Here is an 18,705-nt window from a genome sequence, read left to right as displayed (position 1 = left end):
TTGTTAATCAGACAGAGACTGCTTGGGCCACCTCAGTGAATGACCTATGCAGAGAACTGGACAGGGGGAGTGTGTCCTTGATGGTTCTGCTGGACCTTTCAGTGGTTCTTGATACCATCAACCATGGTCTCCTTCATGGATGGGGCTTGGAGGCACAGTCTTCTTTTGATAAAGTTCTTCCGTTCTTCAAGTTGAATTGGTGTTGAGAAACAGATAAGGAAGTGGTAAAGCAGTGTCTGTGTTCTCCTCCCTTGCAGAAGTGAAGCGCATCCATGGGACCCCTCCACCGATCTCTCCCAAGCCGACGCCGCCCCCCACCGCCCCAAAGCCCAAGGTCCACACGGTCCTCCAGTCGGTCAGTGCTAGCTCCACGCCGGCCCCATCGCCCGCCAAGCAGCTCGGCCCCACCGCCATCAAACCCTCGAGCACGCCTCCTTCGCTCTGCTCCAGCCCTGCAAAGCCCTTGTCCCCCGGTAGCGGAAGCGGGGTCCCCTCCCATACGGTGCCGGTCAAGCCTCCGCGGTCCTCTATGGCTGGGCCCTCGGTGGAGAGCAGCGTGGCCAGCAGCACTGAGAGTGTGCACCAGAAGTTGGAGGAGACCAGTGCCTCTCTGGCAGCAGCTCTGCAAGCGGTGGAGGAGAAGATCAAACAGGAGGACGGTCAGGCAGCAGAGTAAGGAGCACAAGGGAGCCAGGATAGGGATGGAGGAGGAGGACCAAAAGCCAGAAAATGGCGGAGGGTTGACTGGGTGTCATTGTAGCTTCAGGAACATCCTAGACTTCCTATGGCTAGGATGGGTGATGCCTGGCTTGAAAACAGTCCATATGAAAGGGATCAAAACATGAGCCAGAAATGTGATGTACCAATCTAGTTTTAGGCTGCATCCATAGAAGGCTAGGGTCTAGATTGAGGGAAGTCATAAGTCCCCTTCTATTCTGCTTTGGTTAGTGGCTTTGTTGGAATAGCTGTGCTGCTTACAAGGTGAAGGTTTTTTGAGTGGAATTTTGGTCTTTGTCTGGTCGATGATGACCATGCTAACAACCAAAACATAATCCACAAACATAATCCATATTTATTCAATGCACAGAGGCAGTATGTTTTAAAACCTTGAAACCTAATGTAATGTACAGAGGCAAACAGTGCACTCTTTGTAATTTGGCCAAAAATGGTGTGAATTACAGTTGATGCCTGCTTAGAATTCCTTAGAATGGTGGAAGCTCCTTCTTTGGAGGCATTTGAGCAGAGGCTGGATTGCCATCTGTCAGGGGTGCTTTGAATGCGATTTTCCTGTGTCTTGGCAGAGGATTGGACTAGATGGCCCATAAGATCTCTTCCAACTCTAGGATTCTATGATTCTAAAAACAAAAGTGTTAGGACCTCAAAGCTTCCATCAATGCAAAAAACCCCAAAAACCTTAGGATGCATTTATGCTATAGAATGAATAAATTTTAATTGCCTTGGTTTGGTGCTATGGAACCAGGAGGCTGTAGTTTTACTGCCAAAGAATGCTGATGACTCACCAGATTACAAATCCCAGCATCACATTGTATTGAGTAGTGGGAATTAAATTAGAAATGAGGTCCCTCAAAGAGGAACTCCAGCTTCTCCTGAAGTAGCTTCTGTTTTTGTTTTGGCTCAGCACTAAGATGACCATATGACATGGATGTCATGTGCACCCTCATTTTGGCTAGGTCATTTAGCTAAAAAATGTGAGCATTAGATCCTAGTAAGTAGGGTAACTGGATTTTGGAAATGCTTGTCTTATAGGCAACACTCAGAGTGAGACATTGGAGGAAGGGTATGGGAATGGAGAGGAGGGTTGAAGGAAGCAAAGTGTATGTTTCTTGCACTGAGATGTTCTATGATGTACTTTATGGGAAGTGCCTAGAACATTGAGATGTTCTCTGGCTCAGTCTATGAGAGTACAGGGAAAGGAGTGATAGACAAAGTGGGTGGTAAAGAGAATTGGTGGAGAAAAAACCCAAAGGTCATTGGTGTTTTCCTTTCCTTTGTGCTTCAGTTCAGCTGCGGAGAACAAGAGCACGGTGAGCATCCTGGACGACATCGGAAGCATGTTCGACGACTTGGCCGACCAGCTGGATGCCATGCTGGAGTGAGGGTTGTCTGATGACCCCTGCCGACCTCAGGACCTGCCAAGGGCACAAGGGCACAATCATCTCTGTGGAAGACCTCCTCAGAACCCGGACCCCCCTTCCCCTCCATCCTTTGAGGTTTGCACAATGAAGATATGATTACCTCAGGATTGTGCTGAAATGGACTTTTGAGATGCTTCCCTCCCTTGCATTTGGCAGAAGAGAACAGTGCCACCAACAACAATCAATCAAGGGGCTCTGTCTCATCATTTTCTGTTTCTCCCTTCTTCCCGGCCGAAACACCTCTTGACTTCAGGGGAAACGATGCCATTTTTCTTCCTGGGAATGAAGTCAAAGGGCCGATGCAATTCTTCCGAACCCTGGGAGACGAAAGCCAGTGCCGGATGTTCCTTCTCTTCCCTCGTTGGATTTGGGAAGTGTTTCCAAATCTCCTCCCTTTCCCCACTCTGCAAGTATTAACAGTCCAAATATGCTATCCAAATGTGTGGCACAAGAAGAAGAAGAAATAAGTATTAGTCTTTCTCTGGTTCTTCTCGTTTTCCGTTTGGGGTTGACCTTTCTTTCGTCTTGGTGAACAGCTCTCTCTTTCTCTCGCCTTTCTGTGTCGGTTTTGTCCCTTGACGGAGCAATTGCGGATATTGCTCTCCATTATCAAGAAACACCGGAAGATATGGGAAAGCCCCAGCGGCTTCTGTCTCGCTGCATGCTTCGTTCCTTTGTCCCAAAAAGGTGTTCGTCTGCTCCTGGTGATGATGATGATAATGAAGATGTGACTGTGAGACGTTTTTTTGGTTCCGCTCCGAGATATTTTAGATATATTTAACGCTCCTTTACTCCCTTTTTCCTTGAAAAGCACCAGTTTTGGGACAGTTTTTTGCATGACCGAAAAAGGGATAAAAATAAAATCCTCTTGGCCCAAAATCCCTATGTAAATATCCCCCGGTGGCTTCTGCTGCCGCCATAGAAGAAGAATATTTATTCCCGACTCCTTCCTTTCCTCTCCTTCCCTTAAATATATATATATATATATATGTAGATCTATATCTCTCTAGGCAAAGGGCAGTTCTGAGCATGAGGGACTTACGTTGCACTTTCCCTTTGCTTCGAGGCAATCGCTTCCAAAGAGTTTGAACCATCCCGGCCTTCCTTATTATTATTATTCTCAATGCGATTGTTCCTAAGAGGAGGAATGGGCTCAGTGAGGGACGGAACCAGGTTTTGTGAAAACCGTGATGATTGTGGGTCAGGTCTCTTTTAGCAAAGGTTTGGCGCAGGAGGAACTCTTCTTCCTTTTCACACTCTTGATATTCCGAAAGCAAATTCGTGTTGAATGAATTGCAGCTGTTAGTTGGGAGGAGATTTGGAGCTGAGGCTTTCCGCCAGTCTTTGGTTTGACAGGGCATTGGTTGTTCTTGCCAGCTGTCAATTGAACAAAAGGTAGAGGATTATGGGCCTTGGAGTGACAGGTCTTTGGGGAAGCAGCTTTGGGTTATACATGAAAAAAGGTGGTTAGAAATTCTTCCTGATTAACATCAGGCTTCAATGTGTGCAAATAGGGAGCATCCCCAATCCACAAGAAACTACCATAGGGTGGGATACGGTGTCTTGCTAGATTGAGAGGTTCTTATAAGATTATAAGTGGAGCAGGTTTCAAATGGTAGCGTGGCATTGCTTTCATGAAGAAGGCCTGCGGAATGTAATGGGTTGCCCTTCATTCCCCCAAATCGTTCTTCCTTCCTTTCTCTTTGGTTGCAAGCAGGGAATGTTCAAATGCCGCAAGTCGTTTCAGAGGAAGCGTCTGAATGTCATAAGAATCACAGATCCGCTTGGCCTGTGGTTCTTATACATCCCATGTATGGGGTCTTCTGAGATCTTCCTTGGCCGCCTTTTCCTGGGTCGGCACCGTTCTTAAATGAGCACAAATTTGGGGTGACCCAATGATAGAATACCCATTCTTTCATTCTTAAGCATCACCCTCCTTCTTTCCTTCCTTGCTTTCATGCCCAAATTCAGTTCTTGCTGGAGATGAGTTGCATTGTCTTACTGGACTCGAACCTCATCATGGGTATACTTAAACCTTTTTCAAGAATGTTGAGATTATCACCCCTCATAAAGAAGGATTTTGAGTGTTTTTGATGGGTCCTCATATCTATTATCTTCCTTCAACCTGTTGTGTTTGATCTGAACCTTGTGAGGATGCTGCTCCTCCAAATAGGATGGATTCCCACCTCTACAATTGTGTTGTGTCCCAAAGGCCTTTTCATGCATTGTATGGTCACGGTATTCATGGGCATTATTTCCCCATTTTTTGGGCATCTTCTGAGATATATTTTCATCCCTCCAATAGCATCGCCCTGCTGTTTAACTTCACTTTTCATATCCATTCCATGTAATGGCGTTTACACTTAGCTCATGTGTTGTTAGGGACTTCAGGCATTTCCAATCAAATGGGAAATTTAGGGTAAAAAAACAACCCATTTGCACTTGGTCTTCCTCTCATTGTTGGCAATTCAGCAAATCATCTTCTGAATGCCCCTCTTCCTTGTCTTGTGTCTTCCCATCAATCCCAGTGGTATTATCAGAAAGCGGTCATTTCCGTAAGACTCTGGTTGCTAAATTCTTCTGACTTCTTCTAGGAGTTACTTTCTCTCCATGATGCAATTACAAGATTTTCCTGAGTCAGTAATAGTCACATTATCCAAGAGATGAAATTCCCATTCTTGCCTCTGAAAACATCATCATAGCCTTTAAATACAGGTTGAGTCTCCCTTCTCCGAAATGCTTGGATCAGAAGTATTTGCCTATTAGATCTTTGTCTGGATTTTGGAATATCCGTCTTTGCCTATAGATTCTGTAATTAATTTACGTTCTATATACATCAAGTGCACACAGCCTCATAATCAGATAGTTGAAAGTTATTTTATGCCCAATATTTTAAATAATTTTGTGCATGAAACCAAGTTTGTGCACACTGGAAACAGTCAGAATACAAGGATAGCACTTTCTCAGTTTTGGATTTTTCATGTTTCATATCAAACCTTACTTTATGCACAATATTTTAAAATAATTTTGTGCACGAAAAAAATGTTTGTGAACCCCGAACCACCAGAAAACAAAGATGTCACTTTCTCAGTTCTAGATTTTGGAGTATTATTTTTGGGGATTTTAAAGTCTAAACAAATTGATTTAATGTTTCATAGAGACGTTGTGGAGACAGTTGAGGGTCATTTTATGCACAGCATTTTAAACAATTTTTTGCATCAAAATGCTTTTATGTTTCATAGGTGCTTTAAACCAAGTTTGTGAACATTAGAAACAATCAGAAAGCAAAGACTTTACTTTCTTGGTTTTGGGGTGTTTTGGAAGAAGGGACACTCAACCTTTCAAGCCTTTTCCTTTCCTTCTCTCTTCCTCTGCCATCTTCTTTCCACTAAAAAAGACTCAGAACCCCTCCAACAAAATAGGAATGAAAGGAAACTGTGAAAAGGAGGCCGGGGTTGTTTTGGGAAAGGATCTGGGTACTTTGGACTTCAACTCCCAGAAGCCCTTGCCAGCTTCTCCAACGGCCAGGAATGCTGGGAGCTGAAGTCCGAAGGCTGCAAATTGAAACAGGAGCACTTCTCGGTCGTCCAAAGTCTTTCCAACCCTTTTCACTTCTGGTTATTGTTCTATAGACTTAAAATGTTTAGTGATTGGTTTGGAAAAAAGAAAGAGATAAAAGTCTCGTTGGGTTTTTGTGTTGTTGTTTGTGCAAAGGCTGAAAGAGCCCTGTTTTACGAATGTTCTTTTTCTGTGCAAAAAACAAAACCGAAGCTCTTTTCGTTGGGAGGGAAGCTAGAGGGAGGGACAAAATACGAATAAGCTATATATATAAAGGAGTATTAATTTATTGACAGAAACTATTTAAGATGGGACTTCTTTTCCCCCCTGTTGATCCTTAAATACAAAAAGAGAGAGAGAGGAAAGGACTTTAATATATATGAAATAAAAGATTTTAAAAATAATACTATTAATTGTATATTCAGAGATTTGAAAGAACTGGAGTTTAGTGTGACTTATTAGACTTATAACAATAATCAGCTGTGTGTCTTTGTGGTTGAGATCATTTAAAAAGAGTAGCACAATGTTTTCGAGACAAAAAAGGTACAGTTTTTTCAGTTTCTATGGAGATGTTTTGTTTTTGTTTTTGTCAGGTTCTTTTCCACACAAAAAATATATCAAAGGATGTGCCTTGTTTTATGAATCTTTTCTGGGTTGAGTCTCATCTCTTGACAATTAACATTTCTCTCCCCTCCTTTTTTTAAAATGTATGCGTGCGTCATGTATGTATGTATGTAAGTCTGCCTTTCAATGCATGTGTGTGGAAGTACCTCTTGTCTATACGCAGCTGTATATGTAACATACGGAAATGGGAGTCAGTCCAGTTGTATTTTTAATTTAAAAAACAAATCAAAATGGCATTTTCCGCAATGTGCGGTTTATTCCAGATGCAACATATATATCTATATATAGATATATATGTCTGTCTTTGCTATCTCTGAAACAATGTTCTGGCACAACTTTCAAGATTTCTTAATAAAGAGAGAGACAACATTAAAATAAATACTTGTTGTAAAGAGAAACGAGAGAAAAAACATTAATAATGTATCTTGAAAAAAACAAATATTCCAAGATTCTAATGCTGGATATATACATATTATATATATATTATATATATTTTTATTGATTAAGTTATGGAAAGTGTATTGTATTTCCCATCCTGTCAGAGCTATGCATCTTGCTGCCAATCCTCCTTTTTTCTGGCTTCGTGCGTCCCACCTGTATTATTATGATTATGATTATTATTTGATGGCTTCTGTGGTACTGTAAAGAATTTTGCTCTTATTTAAAAAAACAGTGTCTGGCTATAACTATTTAAAGGGAGAAGGGAGGGGAAACACACTGATGGTCTATCAAGGATTATTATTATTGAGGTTATAAATAGAAACAAAACTATTTGAAGGCCTGTTTCATGGGGCTGTGCTTTGTGCATTTGCACCACTAATTTTCCATCCAGGAAAATGGCCCATTTCTTGCATTTATTGAAGTCCTTTGCTTTGACCAAAGAGAGGAAATCTGGGCTGTTTTGCTGGAAATGACATCCAAATGTTGGTCTTGACCTGGCTTGTTTTCCAAAAACAGTAAGTTAAAAACCTTTTGTTGGATGGGAAAAGAAAGCTGGTTCAGTTATTTCCTTTACTCCTGAGTTATCCAGTGTTTCAGAAGGGATTTCAAGGTAGTCCCTTTCACGATGGCAACACACAACAATGACACAAAGTGATTTAATGAGTTAAGCAAAGCTTACTTACCCCTTTTTGAGAATATCTCCTTAGGTCTCATATTGTACTTTGTTAATGGATGATGTGGTTATAATCATAGAATCCTATAGTGGGAAGGGACCCCCAAAGGCTATCCAGTACTGCCCCCTCCTTTCTGCCAGGCAGGAAGACACCATCAAACCCCTCCCGACAATCTCTGAATCACAGAATCCTAGAATTGGAAGGGACCCTAAAGACTATCCAGTACAACCCCCTTCTGCCAGTAAGGAAGATAGAATTACTATGTCATTATCCATTGTCATCATTATTATCATCATCATCAGACTCATATAGTTGGAAGAGACCCATAAAGGCCATCCAGTCTCTCTTCTCTCAGACAGGAAGACATCACCTGACCCCTCCCAAAAGATGGCCATCCAGACTCTGAATCATAAAAGGGGACCCTAAAGGCCATCTGGTAGAGTTGGAAAGGACCCTAAAGGCCACCTAGTCCAACTCCCTTCTGCCAGGCAGGAAGACAAAATTAATAAATTATTATCAATTATCACCTATTATTATTACTATTGTTGTTGTTGTTATTATTATCAGACTCATAATAGTTAAATGGCCATCCAGTCCAGCCCCCTTCTGTCAGGCAGGAAGATATCATCCAACACCTCCCAACAGATGGCCATCCAGTTTCTGCCTAACAGCCTCCAAAGAAGGAGACTCCAGTGGATTCAAAGGTAGACTATAGTCAACTGTAGACAATAGCTGTGAACATCTTACTTCCCTTTAGGTGAAAACATCTCAGTCATGACACCCCCATTTTCATTTTCCTTTCTTTCCCTCCCTCCACCCTCCTTCCATTCCTCTCCTTCCTTCCATTTTCCTCCATTCTCCTTTCTTCCTCCCTCCCACCCTCATTTTATGTGCAATCTGCCTTCCTTCCTTCCTTCCTCTTTCCCTTCCTTCGTTTTTCTATGTCCAACCTTCCTTTCTTCCTCCCTTCCATGTCCAACTTGACTTCCTTCCTTCCTTTTTCGCACCCTTTCTTCCCACTATGTCCAACCTGCCCTTCTCCCCCCCCCCCCGCCCCACCTTTATTTCTCTTTTCTTCCTTCTTTTCTTACACAAAACAAGGAAGGCGAAGGCAGGAGAGAGTCCTGGCAGTTTTAGTTCAAGTTCCCAATCTCCCCTCAATCCCTCCAAACCAACAATGTCCAGAGACTGGAGAAGCAATTTGTGTTATACCCCTTTTGGCGCAAGGCCTACCAAGGAGCCACGCTTTGCCTCAAACAACAGTCCGGTTTTATTTTATTTCATCAAGGAAGAAATAAATCCAAATCTTGATATCACAATCTTAAAAACAGTAGAAAAATGCCAGTAAAAACACAACAGAGTGTGTGTGTGTGAGGGGGGATCCTCCCCTCGGAGGCGGCTGCCATGATGCGATGTGGAGGAGGAGGAGGAGTGTATCGATGGCTTTCTGGTACCTGATGCAGAAAAGGGAGTATTTTTGTGACATCAAAAAATCGTACCTGCTGACATAGGAGGGTAACCATTCTTCCATTGTATTTCTCCTTGGCGTTGGGTACAAACGAACGGGCTGAGCGGGTACATTAAATACCAGGACCAGGGCAGGGGTCCTGCTCGGCACTAGCTTCGCTGTTTGTTTGCAAGGAGTTTGTGCCAATCGGTCCGGCCCCACCTTAGTCCAAACACTCACCTTTGGTCCGTCACATAACACAAAGAATCAAGCCTCTGCTGTCCTACATTATGGCATCCAGGCTAGGCTCCCCTTGCAGCACAGTGATCTGGGAAAAAGGGCACTGAGTGTCCGGTCCAGGTGTCCTGCCTTGGGGGAGCGTTGGGCCAGCAGAGCTGAGGTATGTTTGTGGGCTGTGAAGCTTGCTCTCCTGCAGCCAGCGAGTCGGAGAGGAGGGAAGCGGGACTTCACGCATGTCGAGTGTGTGTGTGGTGCTGGAGTAGCATTTGGGTCGTTTGGCGGTCCAAGAGCAAGCGGCAGCAGATGTGGCACCCATTAACAGGTCCAAACCTGAAGCAGGAATTAGGGGTTAGTAGAGCTGGCACAGAAGAAATATTACCTGCCTGCCACAGACTTCTGCAAGCATCGACGAATCAATGCAGTTCAACACCACTTTAACTGCTGTTGTTATATTATTTCTGTCTCCCTTTTAAAAAGGGATCTGAAGCAGCTGCTATGAAATCCTGAGAGAGACAGAGCCAGCATTGTCCACAGGTCATGTGGCTGACATGACTGAATGGAGTGCCATTACCTTCCCGCCAGAGTGGTACCTATTGATCAACTCACATTTGTATGTTTTCGAACTGCTAGGTTGGCAGATGCTGGGGCTAACAGTGGGAGCTCACTCCACTCCCTGGATCTGAGGCGTTGATCTTGCAGTTAGCAAGTTCAGCAGCTCAGTGGTCTAACTTGCTGTGAGCCAATTTCTGTCAAAGGCTCCAAAAACAGGTCTGCTGGTCCCTGTTTGGAAAGCCTCCCTGCAGACAGTTCACCATTCTGGACCCACTGTGTTGAGGGCAAAACTTCCCCATCATATAATGCTCTGGCAAAGCTCAAAGAGCCCGACACCGTTAGTTCTCTTCTGTGCAGAAAACCTTATTTCTTGCATTTTCTAGGCTTAACAAAGTGTGGATTCTGCACGGAATAACATTCTGTGTGGGTTTTCAAAGGCTTCAATTGAAAAAATTAAAGCAAGGGAACTTGGTGAACAGCTGTATCCATCCCTATTTTTTTTAATCTATATATTTATTATTATTTCCAGCAATATAACTCTTACCATACAATTTACAAAGGCCATGATTTCCCCCTTCTATGACATATAGAAATCAATTTAAACTAAGTCCCCCCACCAACCATTCAATTGAAAAAAGTAATAATTTTATTTCTTACCCACCTTTCCTTGATTAAAAGATTAAAACAGACTTCCCACGGCAAGGACATACTGTCAATATACTATTTTAGACCGTTATTTCATTCTACTTTATTATCTTGTTTCCATCTTCCAAATTACCTTCAGAGTTTATTTTTTAATCTATTTAAACTAGTTCCACTGCCACGTGGAGAAATAATCAAAATAATAATAAAGATTAAAACTGACTTCCCACCTCAAAGACACCCAGTGAAAAATATGGTTATAATCCCATCAATCTAGATAATACAGACACGGGCAAACTTCAGCCCTCCAGGTGTTTTGGGCTGTTAGGAATTGTGAGAGTTGGAATCCAAAATATCTGGAGGGATGAAGTTTGCCCATGCCTGATATGATATAATCCTGAGGCCTACCTTGACAGTGCTGTCGACGGCTCCGGAGAAGAGGCGCCCCCTGGAGACAGCGAGGGCGGTGACGCTGCCCTGGTGCCGCAGGAGTGTCTGGGTGCAGATCATATTGTCCATGCTCCAGACCTGACGGGATCAAGAAGCGAGGGGGAAGAGATGATGAACAGGGGCCACTGCAGGAGAGCGCTCCATAGGAAGGTGATGCTCCCCTCCCATGGGGCCCATGTCATAAATCTACCTCAAGTATAGACCGTGGGAACCAAGCCTAAGTTTGCACAAAGGAAAGAACACACAGTTCTCCCCTTGCTGTATTTCAACACAGACATATAGGGTTGGCCCTCAATGGGCTGTGAAAGGCGACTTTAGCTGGATTGTGGGCCTCACCCTACTCCCATAATAACCTGCTACAGTTTGGTGGTGGAAGTACAGGCAGTCCTTGGGTTATAAACATCTGACTTACAAACGGCTCCTACTTAAGAACGGAAGTGAGAGAACAGGAAGTGAGAGGAATCTTCCCCTCGGAAGGGAAATTCACTCCTGGAAGAGTTATTATCATGGGGAAAAGGGGTCTCCATTAAGCTTTATCTCCAATCCTTGTTTCCACAACAAGCCACATTTTTCAAAATCCAATTCCCACAGAGACAGAAAGTGGTGAAATCTTCTAAACAGGGACACAGACAGCAAAACAAACACCACAGGGGTGTTAATTCTTCTATATGCTATCCAAAGCGCTCTCTCTCTCTCTCTCTCTCTCTATATATATATATATATGTATACACACATGCACACACACACATACATACAGACCTACCTATATTTGGCTGGAGTTACACTTAAAATGTACCTGTTCCAACTTACAAACAAATTCAACTTAAGAACAAACCTACAGCACCTATCTTGTTTGTAACTTGAGAATGGCCAGTATTTAAAAGGCCAGTTTCAGTTCTAGGACAACAATATTTTTGTATACTGTGGAGCCTGTATATATTATACCAGAGATTTCCAAACTGTGTGTCACAAAACATTAGTGTGTCAGTGTGTTACACAAACCTAACAATGCTATGTGAATTCAGCAAGAAATTTTATATTTGTAAAAGTATCAATGAGAGGTTTTCATGAGATGTGCCATGTTCCCTGTACATTTCTCAATATTACAATTTACCTAGGTGTCTGTATCTCTTATTACAAGAAGAGGCTGGTTTTAATCTCTGGTTTGCGAGTTAAAACTGAATGACTGTGTCAGGGAATGATGCCTGCCTCAAAAAGTGTGTCACCAACAAGAAAAGTTTGGAAAGCTCTGCACTATACAAAACCACACTTAAGTTTTGGAACGGTTTTGGATACTACAATTTCTGTGAACTTCTACAACAATTCTGTTTGATTTTTAAACAAATCCCCCGTAGTCTTTTCAGCACAGATGAGGAACTGTGGGGGAATCTACAGATATTCACCCCATAAGTTGTATGTTACAACTCCTCTCCTTCTGTAAAAGGGTTATGCCACTATAATTAGGGTGTGGAGGTTAATGCAATGGGAATAGTATATATAAGTTGCAGTTTTACTGAGTAAGTTTGATGAGAATTGTTGAGGGATGGATGGTGGTTTGGACAGTGTGTTGGAGCATTGCTACTGTGAATAGTGAGGAAGAAGAAACACAATATATATAGTTTGTATATATTTTGCGTACTGCTGCAACAAAGGAGAAAGAAAAGCCTTCTTATTTGGGAAAGAACAAAAGTCTGAGCGTGTCTTGTCGTTCGAGCAGAAGACCACTACAATTGTGTTTTTGGATACCTGGTTCCTTAACCAGAACTATTCAGAGTTGCTTCCACAAGAACAGGAAGGACTTTTAAGACTTCATAGAACCCCTGACCATTTGGACACCCCTGACTCCAAGACATTCATCAAAATGCCCACTATCCTCCCCAAGCCAACCCCACAAAAGGCAGAGGCATACTGCATACCCGCAAGGACCGGTCATAGGAAGCACTGAAGACTTTGGTCTGGTCGGGGGTGGAGATGACAGCCAGGGCATAGACGGTGCCCACATGCCCCGTCAGTGTCCGCACCTGCTCCTTGGACTCAATGTCCCAGACCTGTGGCCAGAAAGAAAAGCAAGGGTAAGGCAGCACCATCAACACTCCTGCGACACACCTTGCTCCTTGGCGGTTCCTTTACCTTCCTTTTCAGAAAGAAACTGCAGCCTTTGTCTGCTCTCTGACTTGTCTCTAAGCCTAGGCATGGGCAAACTTCAGCTCTCCCTCCAGGTGTTTTGGACTTCAACTCTCACAATTCCTAACAGCCAGGTGTTTTGCAGTCCAAAACACCTGGAATGAGGGCTGAAGTTTGACCGTGCCTGTCTAAGCCTCTCTCTCTTTTATTTTAAATAGCAACAAATAAAAAAGCAAAGCTAAGATTAGAGAGAAATAAAGAGATCCCACCATCATCCTCATCATTGTATCATCATTCTCATCCTCATAGCCATATAACGCAGTTTCATTATACAATGTAACACAATTTTTGTTCCTGGGTTATAAATGTCATTTCCTAATTGGTTCTATCATAAAAACATGGAAAAGGTTTATTAAACTGCAAAAACTTAGTTTCTACAGGAGGGACATCCGGCAGCACATTTGGTATAGTTTTTCAATGAGTATTTCAGAGTCTCAACCAATTCAACATGGAAAGAGCCTCCTCAAAGACTGAGTAAATACAGTCAAGTGTTCCCTGGGCAAGGTTTCTAGTAAACGGCTAATCTTTCCAACCCAAAAGTATTGCTTTACAACATTCTATGCAATGCTTTTGACACAAAATAAATAAACCAATTCAACATAGTATGAGGCAGGCACAAAAGTGAAGTCTCTGGAGTAGAACAATTACTTTCAAAGTAAGGGCCACACAATTAAAGACGAAATAACATTTTCAAATCAGAAACAGAAAACTTTTCAAATTTTGTTACATAGTGTTATTCAGTTTAACTGCACTGCCTTATACAGAGTCAACATTATGAAGCTGGATTATTATCGATGAGGCCCATGACTGGGACACAGGAGTTTATGCAGTTAAAAGATTACAAATAAAAGCAGGCACATTTAAAAACTATTTTTAAAAGGTGAGCATTACAATTTCGAAAATATACCACCCTTCTTTTGTTAAATTCGAAAAGCTGAATGAAGACTCTGTGTTTCCAAACACTCCCCAAAAGTAACCCTAATAGAAGGCAATTGTGGCATATCAAAATGAAGGGAGAAAAACAGAACTGCTTTAATGGCAAAGCAGAAAAAAAAATAATCTGGGAGGTAGAAAAGACAAACAGAGGGAGATTTTGGACTGCTCTCAATTATAATGACACGTGGGATAGACCACTAGAATTGCCTTTGAAGCCCTCCAAATAAATAAGATTTCTTGACTGCCATAGTTCTCTGTAGCTCACTGCGTCGGCGGAGTGTTGCTGACAACTGTCTTTGTCTCCCTTCACTATTCAAAATAATAACAATAACAACAACAACGTTCAAATCTCTCCCCCATCTTTACTTACGTGAATGAGGTTCTCATAGGTGCCGCACACAATGTGGTGGTTGGTGACTGCGATGGAGTAGACACTTCCGCCAGATGTCTGCAGGACATGGACACACTCCAAGTTGCGGATGTCCCAGATCTGGAACCGTTCAGAAAAATGGCAATTGGAAATAATAGCATTCCTAAACTCCTACAAACACTGGGCTTGGAAATGGGGAAGGAATCAGGAGGTGTGCACGCACCTTGATTGTTTGGTAGGATCCACTGTAGAGGTGGTTCTGGGAGGCCACCAGTGCCCGGACCCAGTGGTTCAGGCCGGTCAGCTCCTTCTTCAGTTTCAGCTCCGTGCCCACAATGTCCCAGACCTGAGAATCAGAGGAAAAACCATAGAATCAAAGAATCATAAGAGTTGGGAGAGACAACCAAAGCGAACTCCTGTCTGCCAGGCAGGAACCCACAGTCATCTTATGAGCCACAAAGGATGATAGGATCCTACTGCTGGAAGATGCCCACAAAGGCCATCCAGTCCAATCCCCTTCTGCAGGCAGAAAGACATCATCCAAACTCCTATCTTCACCAATGAGGCTCAGCAGCTGGAGAAGGGCTGGGAGGGACACCAGTGTAGGGTTCTCCAAAAGAAGCTGGTGCTGGACAACATTTTTGAGAAGGCTAATAAAGGATTAATTTCCAGATTATATAAATACATCGTATAATATTTAGAGGATAATCAAATAAAATCACCTATGATTTTGTGGGCTAAATGTGATGATGACGATTATTATTATTATTATTATTATCATCTTTATTTATATCCCATCTTTCTCTCCATGGGGACTCAAGGCAAGGAATTAAATTACCGTAAATACACTAAAACGGCCTTTAAAACTCATATCCCTCCTGCTCCCAGATACAGGGAAAAATATTTATTTGGAGAATTGGGAACAATTATGGAAACGAGGATTTACATTTTCAGTAGTGGGATCCATTAGAGGAAATACATATAAAATGTTCTGCAGAAGCTACATAACCCCAGAGATGATAAAGTAGACAAATCTTATTGAGGGTAAATGTTGAAGATGCAAGATGCAGAACGGTCCTTTTTTTTCCTCCGTGTTCAGTGGTCTTGTCGGCTAGTACAATTTTTTTGGGAAAAGGCAGTTAAAGAAACAAACCAAACAATCAATAAGAAGGTTAAGAAAAACCCAGAAATGTGTCTTTTAGAATTATTTACAGAGAGAGACTCAGAAAAGATGAAGAAATATATCTATATAGCCTTGTTGCTATGAGATTAATAATAGCGAAATCTTGGAAGGAGGAAAAGAGTTACTTCTAAAATAATGGAGAGAAAAACTATAAAAATATATATTCAAATGGCCAAGTTAATCAATGGTATTAGGGGAGGAAACAATGAAGAATGCTGTTAGGGGCCGCGGTGGTGCAATGGGTTAAACCCTTGTGCTACTGAACTGGTGACCTGAAGGATGGCAGTTCGAATCCGCAGGACGGGGTGAGCTCCCACTGTTAGCCCTAGCTCCTGCCAACCTAGCAGTTCAAAAACATGCAAATGTGAGTAGATAAACAGGTACTGCTTTGGTGGGAAAGGCATAAGATACTCCAAGCAGTCATGCCGGTCACATGAACAGGAGGTGACAATGCAGGCTCCTCGCCTTGGAAATGGAGAACAGCACCTCCCCCAGAGCCAGAAATTATCACTGCCTCCAAAGGCAGAAATGAAAGAAGGAAGCTTTTGCCTCTGTCTGTGTTTGTGTGTTGCATTGTATTGTAACAAGGTATTGAATGTTTGCTGATATCTGTTTACATTGTAACCCACAAGGAGAAGGATGGAATATAAAGCGTTATTGTTGTTGTTGTTATTATTAAAATGGAGACTGGCATTTGCATATCTGGAAAGGAAGATAAATGCAGACTTTAATGTATCTGCAAGGGGGATGTATTAAAACAGATATAAGAGTAGGTTATAATAGGTATTAGATTCACACTGAGTAGTGTTGGAAGTCATAGGTGGTGGGTTCATGGGTGTGGAGAAAGAGAGTATGGGTGCGATAAGATGTTATAATTGTACTGTTTCTGTTAGTTTGTATTTGGGTTATTGTTTGCTTTTTGTTTGTAATTCATTCACAATAAAAATTAAAATACAGATAATAAGAGAAGGGCTGGGAGAGAAGAAAATGGGGAACAGCAAAGAATCAGGAAGGAGTGGAAGACGGAAAAATAGTAAATGAGAGGTAAGGGAATCACACCATAGGCCTTCCTCTGAGGCTGAGAGAGTGTGACTGGCTCAAGGCCTGTCTACCTTGATGGCTTTCAAGGAGCCACTGAACAGCATGTTGTGAGAGGAGACCAGTGTACAGACAGGGTTGTCATGCGCCCGGATAGTGTTGACCTTCTGCAGGGTTTGGATATCCCAGACCTGCAAGGAAGAAAATTAGCAAAAAAATAAACGGGACGGAGTGGGAGTAGAGAGCATATAAAATGCTTGTCGGTCATGGGATGGACTATTCCCCGGTATTATTAATGGTTACTTACAATGATGGTGCAGTCAGCGGAGCCGCTGTACAACTTGTTCCTGAGCAAAAAGAAAAGGGAAAAGGACGTTCAGTTAAGAGATTGGCAGGGAGACGGCAACTTCCAAAATGACTAATGCAGCACAAGTGTAAAATGTAGCTTTCATTAAACAGATAGCCTCCCTGCCATTAAAACAATTTGTGAAGCAAGTATCAGACAATATTGCTCTCTCATACTTCAGGTTATCCCAGCAATTCATTTTAGCTCAGACTGAGAAGGATATGATTTAGTTTGAAAAAGGACAATATATCTATCTGCTCCGTTCATCCAGTTGTGAAATGAGAATTGCAACTCATGTTTGAAAAGCAGCACAATAAAAGCCTCCCTGCTCTTTCGTGAGCAGCATCTCCTGTCCTCTCTCTTCCCATTGTTTCTATGGCAAAAGGAGTGGGAAGGGCCTCGACTCACCCCTGGATGCAGAGTGCCAGCACGATCCCATCGTGTCCCTCCAGGGTCTTTTGGCACTTGTACGTGGTGCAGGTGTCCCACACCTAATAGGAAACACAAGTGTCATGTGACTGTGCCAAAGCACAACCAGGAAACCGGACAGGAAGTGGGACCAAGGGCTGGAACAGGGAGGGCAGGAAGCAGCCGGCTTGGTCTTCGATGCACCCGCGTTCCCATCTTTCGGAGCCAGACAAAGTCATTCCAGGAAAGGAAATGAAAGGGCAGATTTTTCCCAGGGAGAAATGGAAAACAGGCCATTCCCATCAGGGCAGGTGGCAGGGAACCAGATTTAGGGGGAAATTGCAGAGCCCATTTTGTGCATGAGAAGAAGTTACTATTACTACTCCAAATTAACAATAATAATAATGATGATAATAATAATAATAAAATCCTAGAGTTGGAATGGAATCCCAAAGCCCACCCAGCCCAACCACTTGCCATGCAGGAACAATCCTACTGCTCTTACTGCTACTATATAATAATAAAATCCTGGAGCTGGAAGAGACCACAAGGGCCTTCCAGTCCAACTCCCTTCTGCCAGGCAGGAAAAGCACAACCAAAGCACCCCCAACTGATGGCCATCTAATCTCCAATAATAGTAACGACAACAACAGCAAAAACAACAACCACAACCACAACAGCATTACTGCTATCACAGTCAATTCTCGATATTCACTTGAGGTTAGGGGCACAGGACCCACATAAAAATGAAAAAAAACACCTTATTTTCTGACCTTGAGACACTTTTTTTTTTTAGCAATTTCTAGGTTTTCCAACAGGACTTCTGCTGGAAACTGACCATAGAATAGCACTGGAGTACTTAGAGTCCTGTTTTAATGTAATATCCTGTTTTAATATTTGCATATTTGTATATTTAAAGTTGTACGCTTTTATGTTACGCTTTTATGAAGTTGTACGCTTTTATGTTAAGCCACATTAAGTCTCCTGCAGGAGAGATAAAGTGGGGAATACTAATACTAATACTAATACTAATACTAATAATGAGGTGTTCTCTCTGGGCAACCCTAGGACCATAGTTACACTGGGGAACCTAGAGATTCCTGGAGATATACATCTCTGAATAATCCAATCTGCGAATGTGGACAACTGTACTTTCATTATCAAAAGCTCTGAGGAGATTCTGGCGCAGGCTCCTTCCTACCTTAATGGTTTTGTCCGAAGAACCACTGAAAAGCAAGTCCCCAATGGAGTAGACGCACAAGCACCAGACGGGGCCCTGGTGCCCCACAAAGGTGCCTTTGCACTTGAAGATTTGCTGGGGGTCGTACGCTGCAAAGGTGGAGGAAGAGAGAAGACACATTGTCAGCATGAAAGCTTAATCAGGAAAGTGGGGCTTGGATTAAGATACAAGGCTTGTGGATACAATGTCCAGGCTTAAAATGCCCTTTCACTTTCC

At 42.6% G+C, this 18,705-nt stretch overlaps 2 protein-coding genes across 4 annotated transcripts in view; one reads left to right on the top strand and one right to left on the bottom strand.

Annotated features, from left to right (window-relative positions):
- Window positions 1-7,992, top strand: part of CASKIN1 (CASK interacting protein 1) — a 97,793-nt gene extending 89,801 nt beyond the window's left edge. Inside the window, exons 19-20 of the mRNA XM_060786494.2 lie at window positions 258-672; window positions 2,021-7,992. Coding sequence (XP_060642477.2) covers window positions 258-672; window positions 2,021-2,117 — 512 coding nt within the window. The 3' untranslated portion in view covers window positions 2,118-7,992. The remainder of the gene's footprint in view (window positions 1-257; window positions 673-2,020) is intronic.
- A 719-nt stretch (window positions 7,993-8,711) lies between these two features.
- The window catches only part of TRAF7 (TNF receptor associated factor 7), a 36,399-nt gene continuing 26,405 nt past the window's right edge, over window positions 8,712-18,705 (bottom strand). For all 3 annotated transcript variants that reach the window (XM_060786496.2, XM_060786498.2, XM_067473713.1), the window contains exons 13-21: window positions 18,451-18,578; window positions 17,250-17,332; window positions 16,803-16,842; window positions 16,570-16,686; window positions 14,498-14,620; window positions 14,275-14,394; window positions 12,701-12,832; window positions 10,743-10,862; window positions 8,712-9,470 (exon numbers count right to left, since the gene is read on the bottom strand). In XM_060786496.2, the coding sequence (XP_060642479.1) occupies window positions 9,456-9,470; window positions 10,743-10,862; window positions 12,701-12,832; window positions 14,275-14,394; window positions 14,498-14,620; window positions 16,570-16,686; window positions 16,803-16,842; window positions 17,250-17,332; window positions 18,451-18,578 (878 nt within the window). In that variant the 3' untranslated portion in view covers window positions 8,712-9,455. The remainder of the gene's footprint in view (window positions 9,471-10,742; window positions 10,863-12,700; window positions 12,833-14,274; window positions 14,395-14,497; window positions 14,621-16,569; window positions 16,687-16,802; window positions 16,843-17,249; window positions 17,333-18,450; window positions 18,579-18,705) is intronic.

The sequence above is a fragment of the Anolis sagrei genome, chromosome X (assembly GCF_037176765.1).
Source record: "Anolis sagrei isolate rAnoSag1 chromosome X, rAnoSag1.mat, whole genome shotgun sequence".
Taxonomy (NCBI): domain Eukaryota; kingdom Metazoa; phylum Chordata; class Lepidosauria; order Squamata; family Dactyloidae; genus Anolis; species Anolis sagrei.
This window is presented reverse-complemented; position numbering and strand designations above follow the sequence as displayed.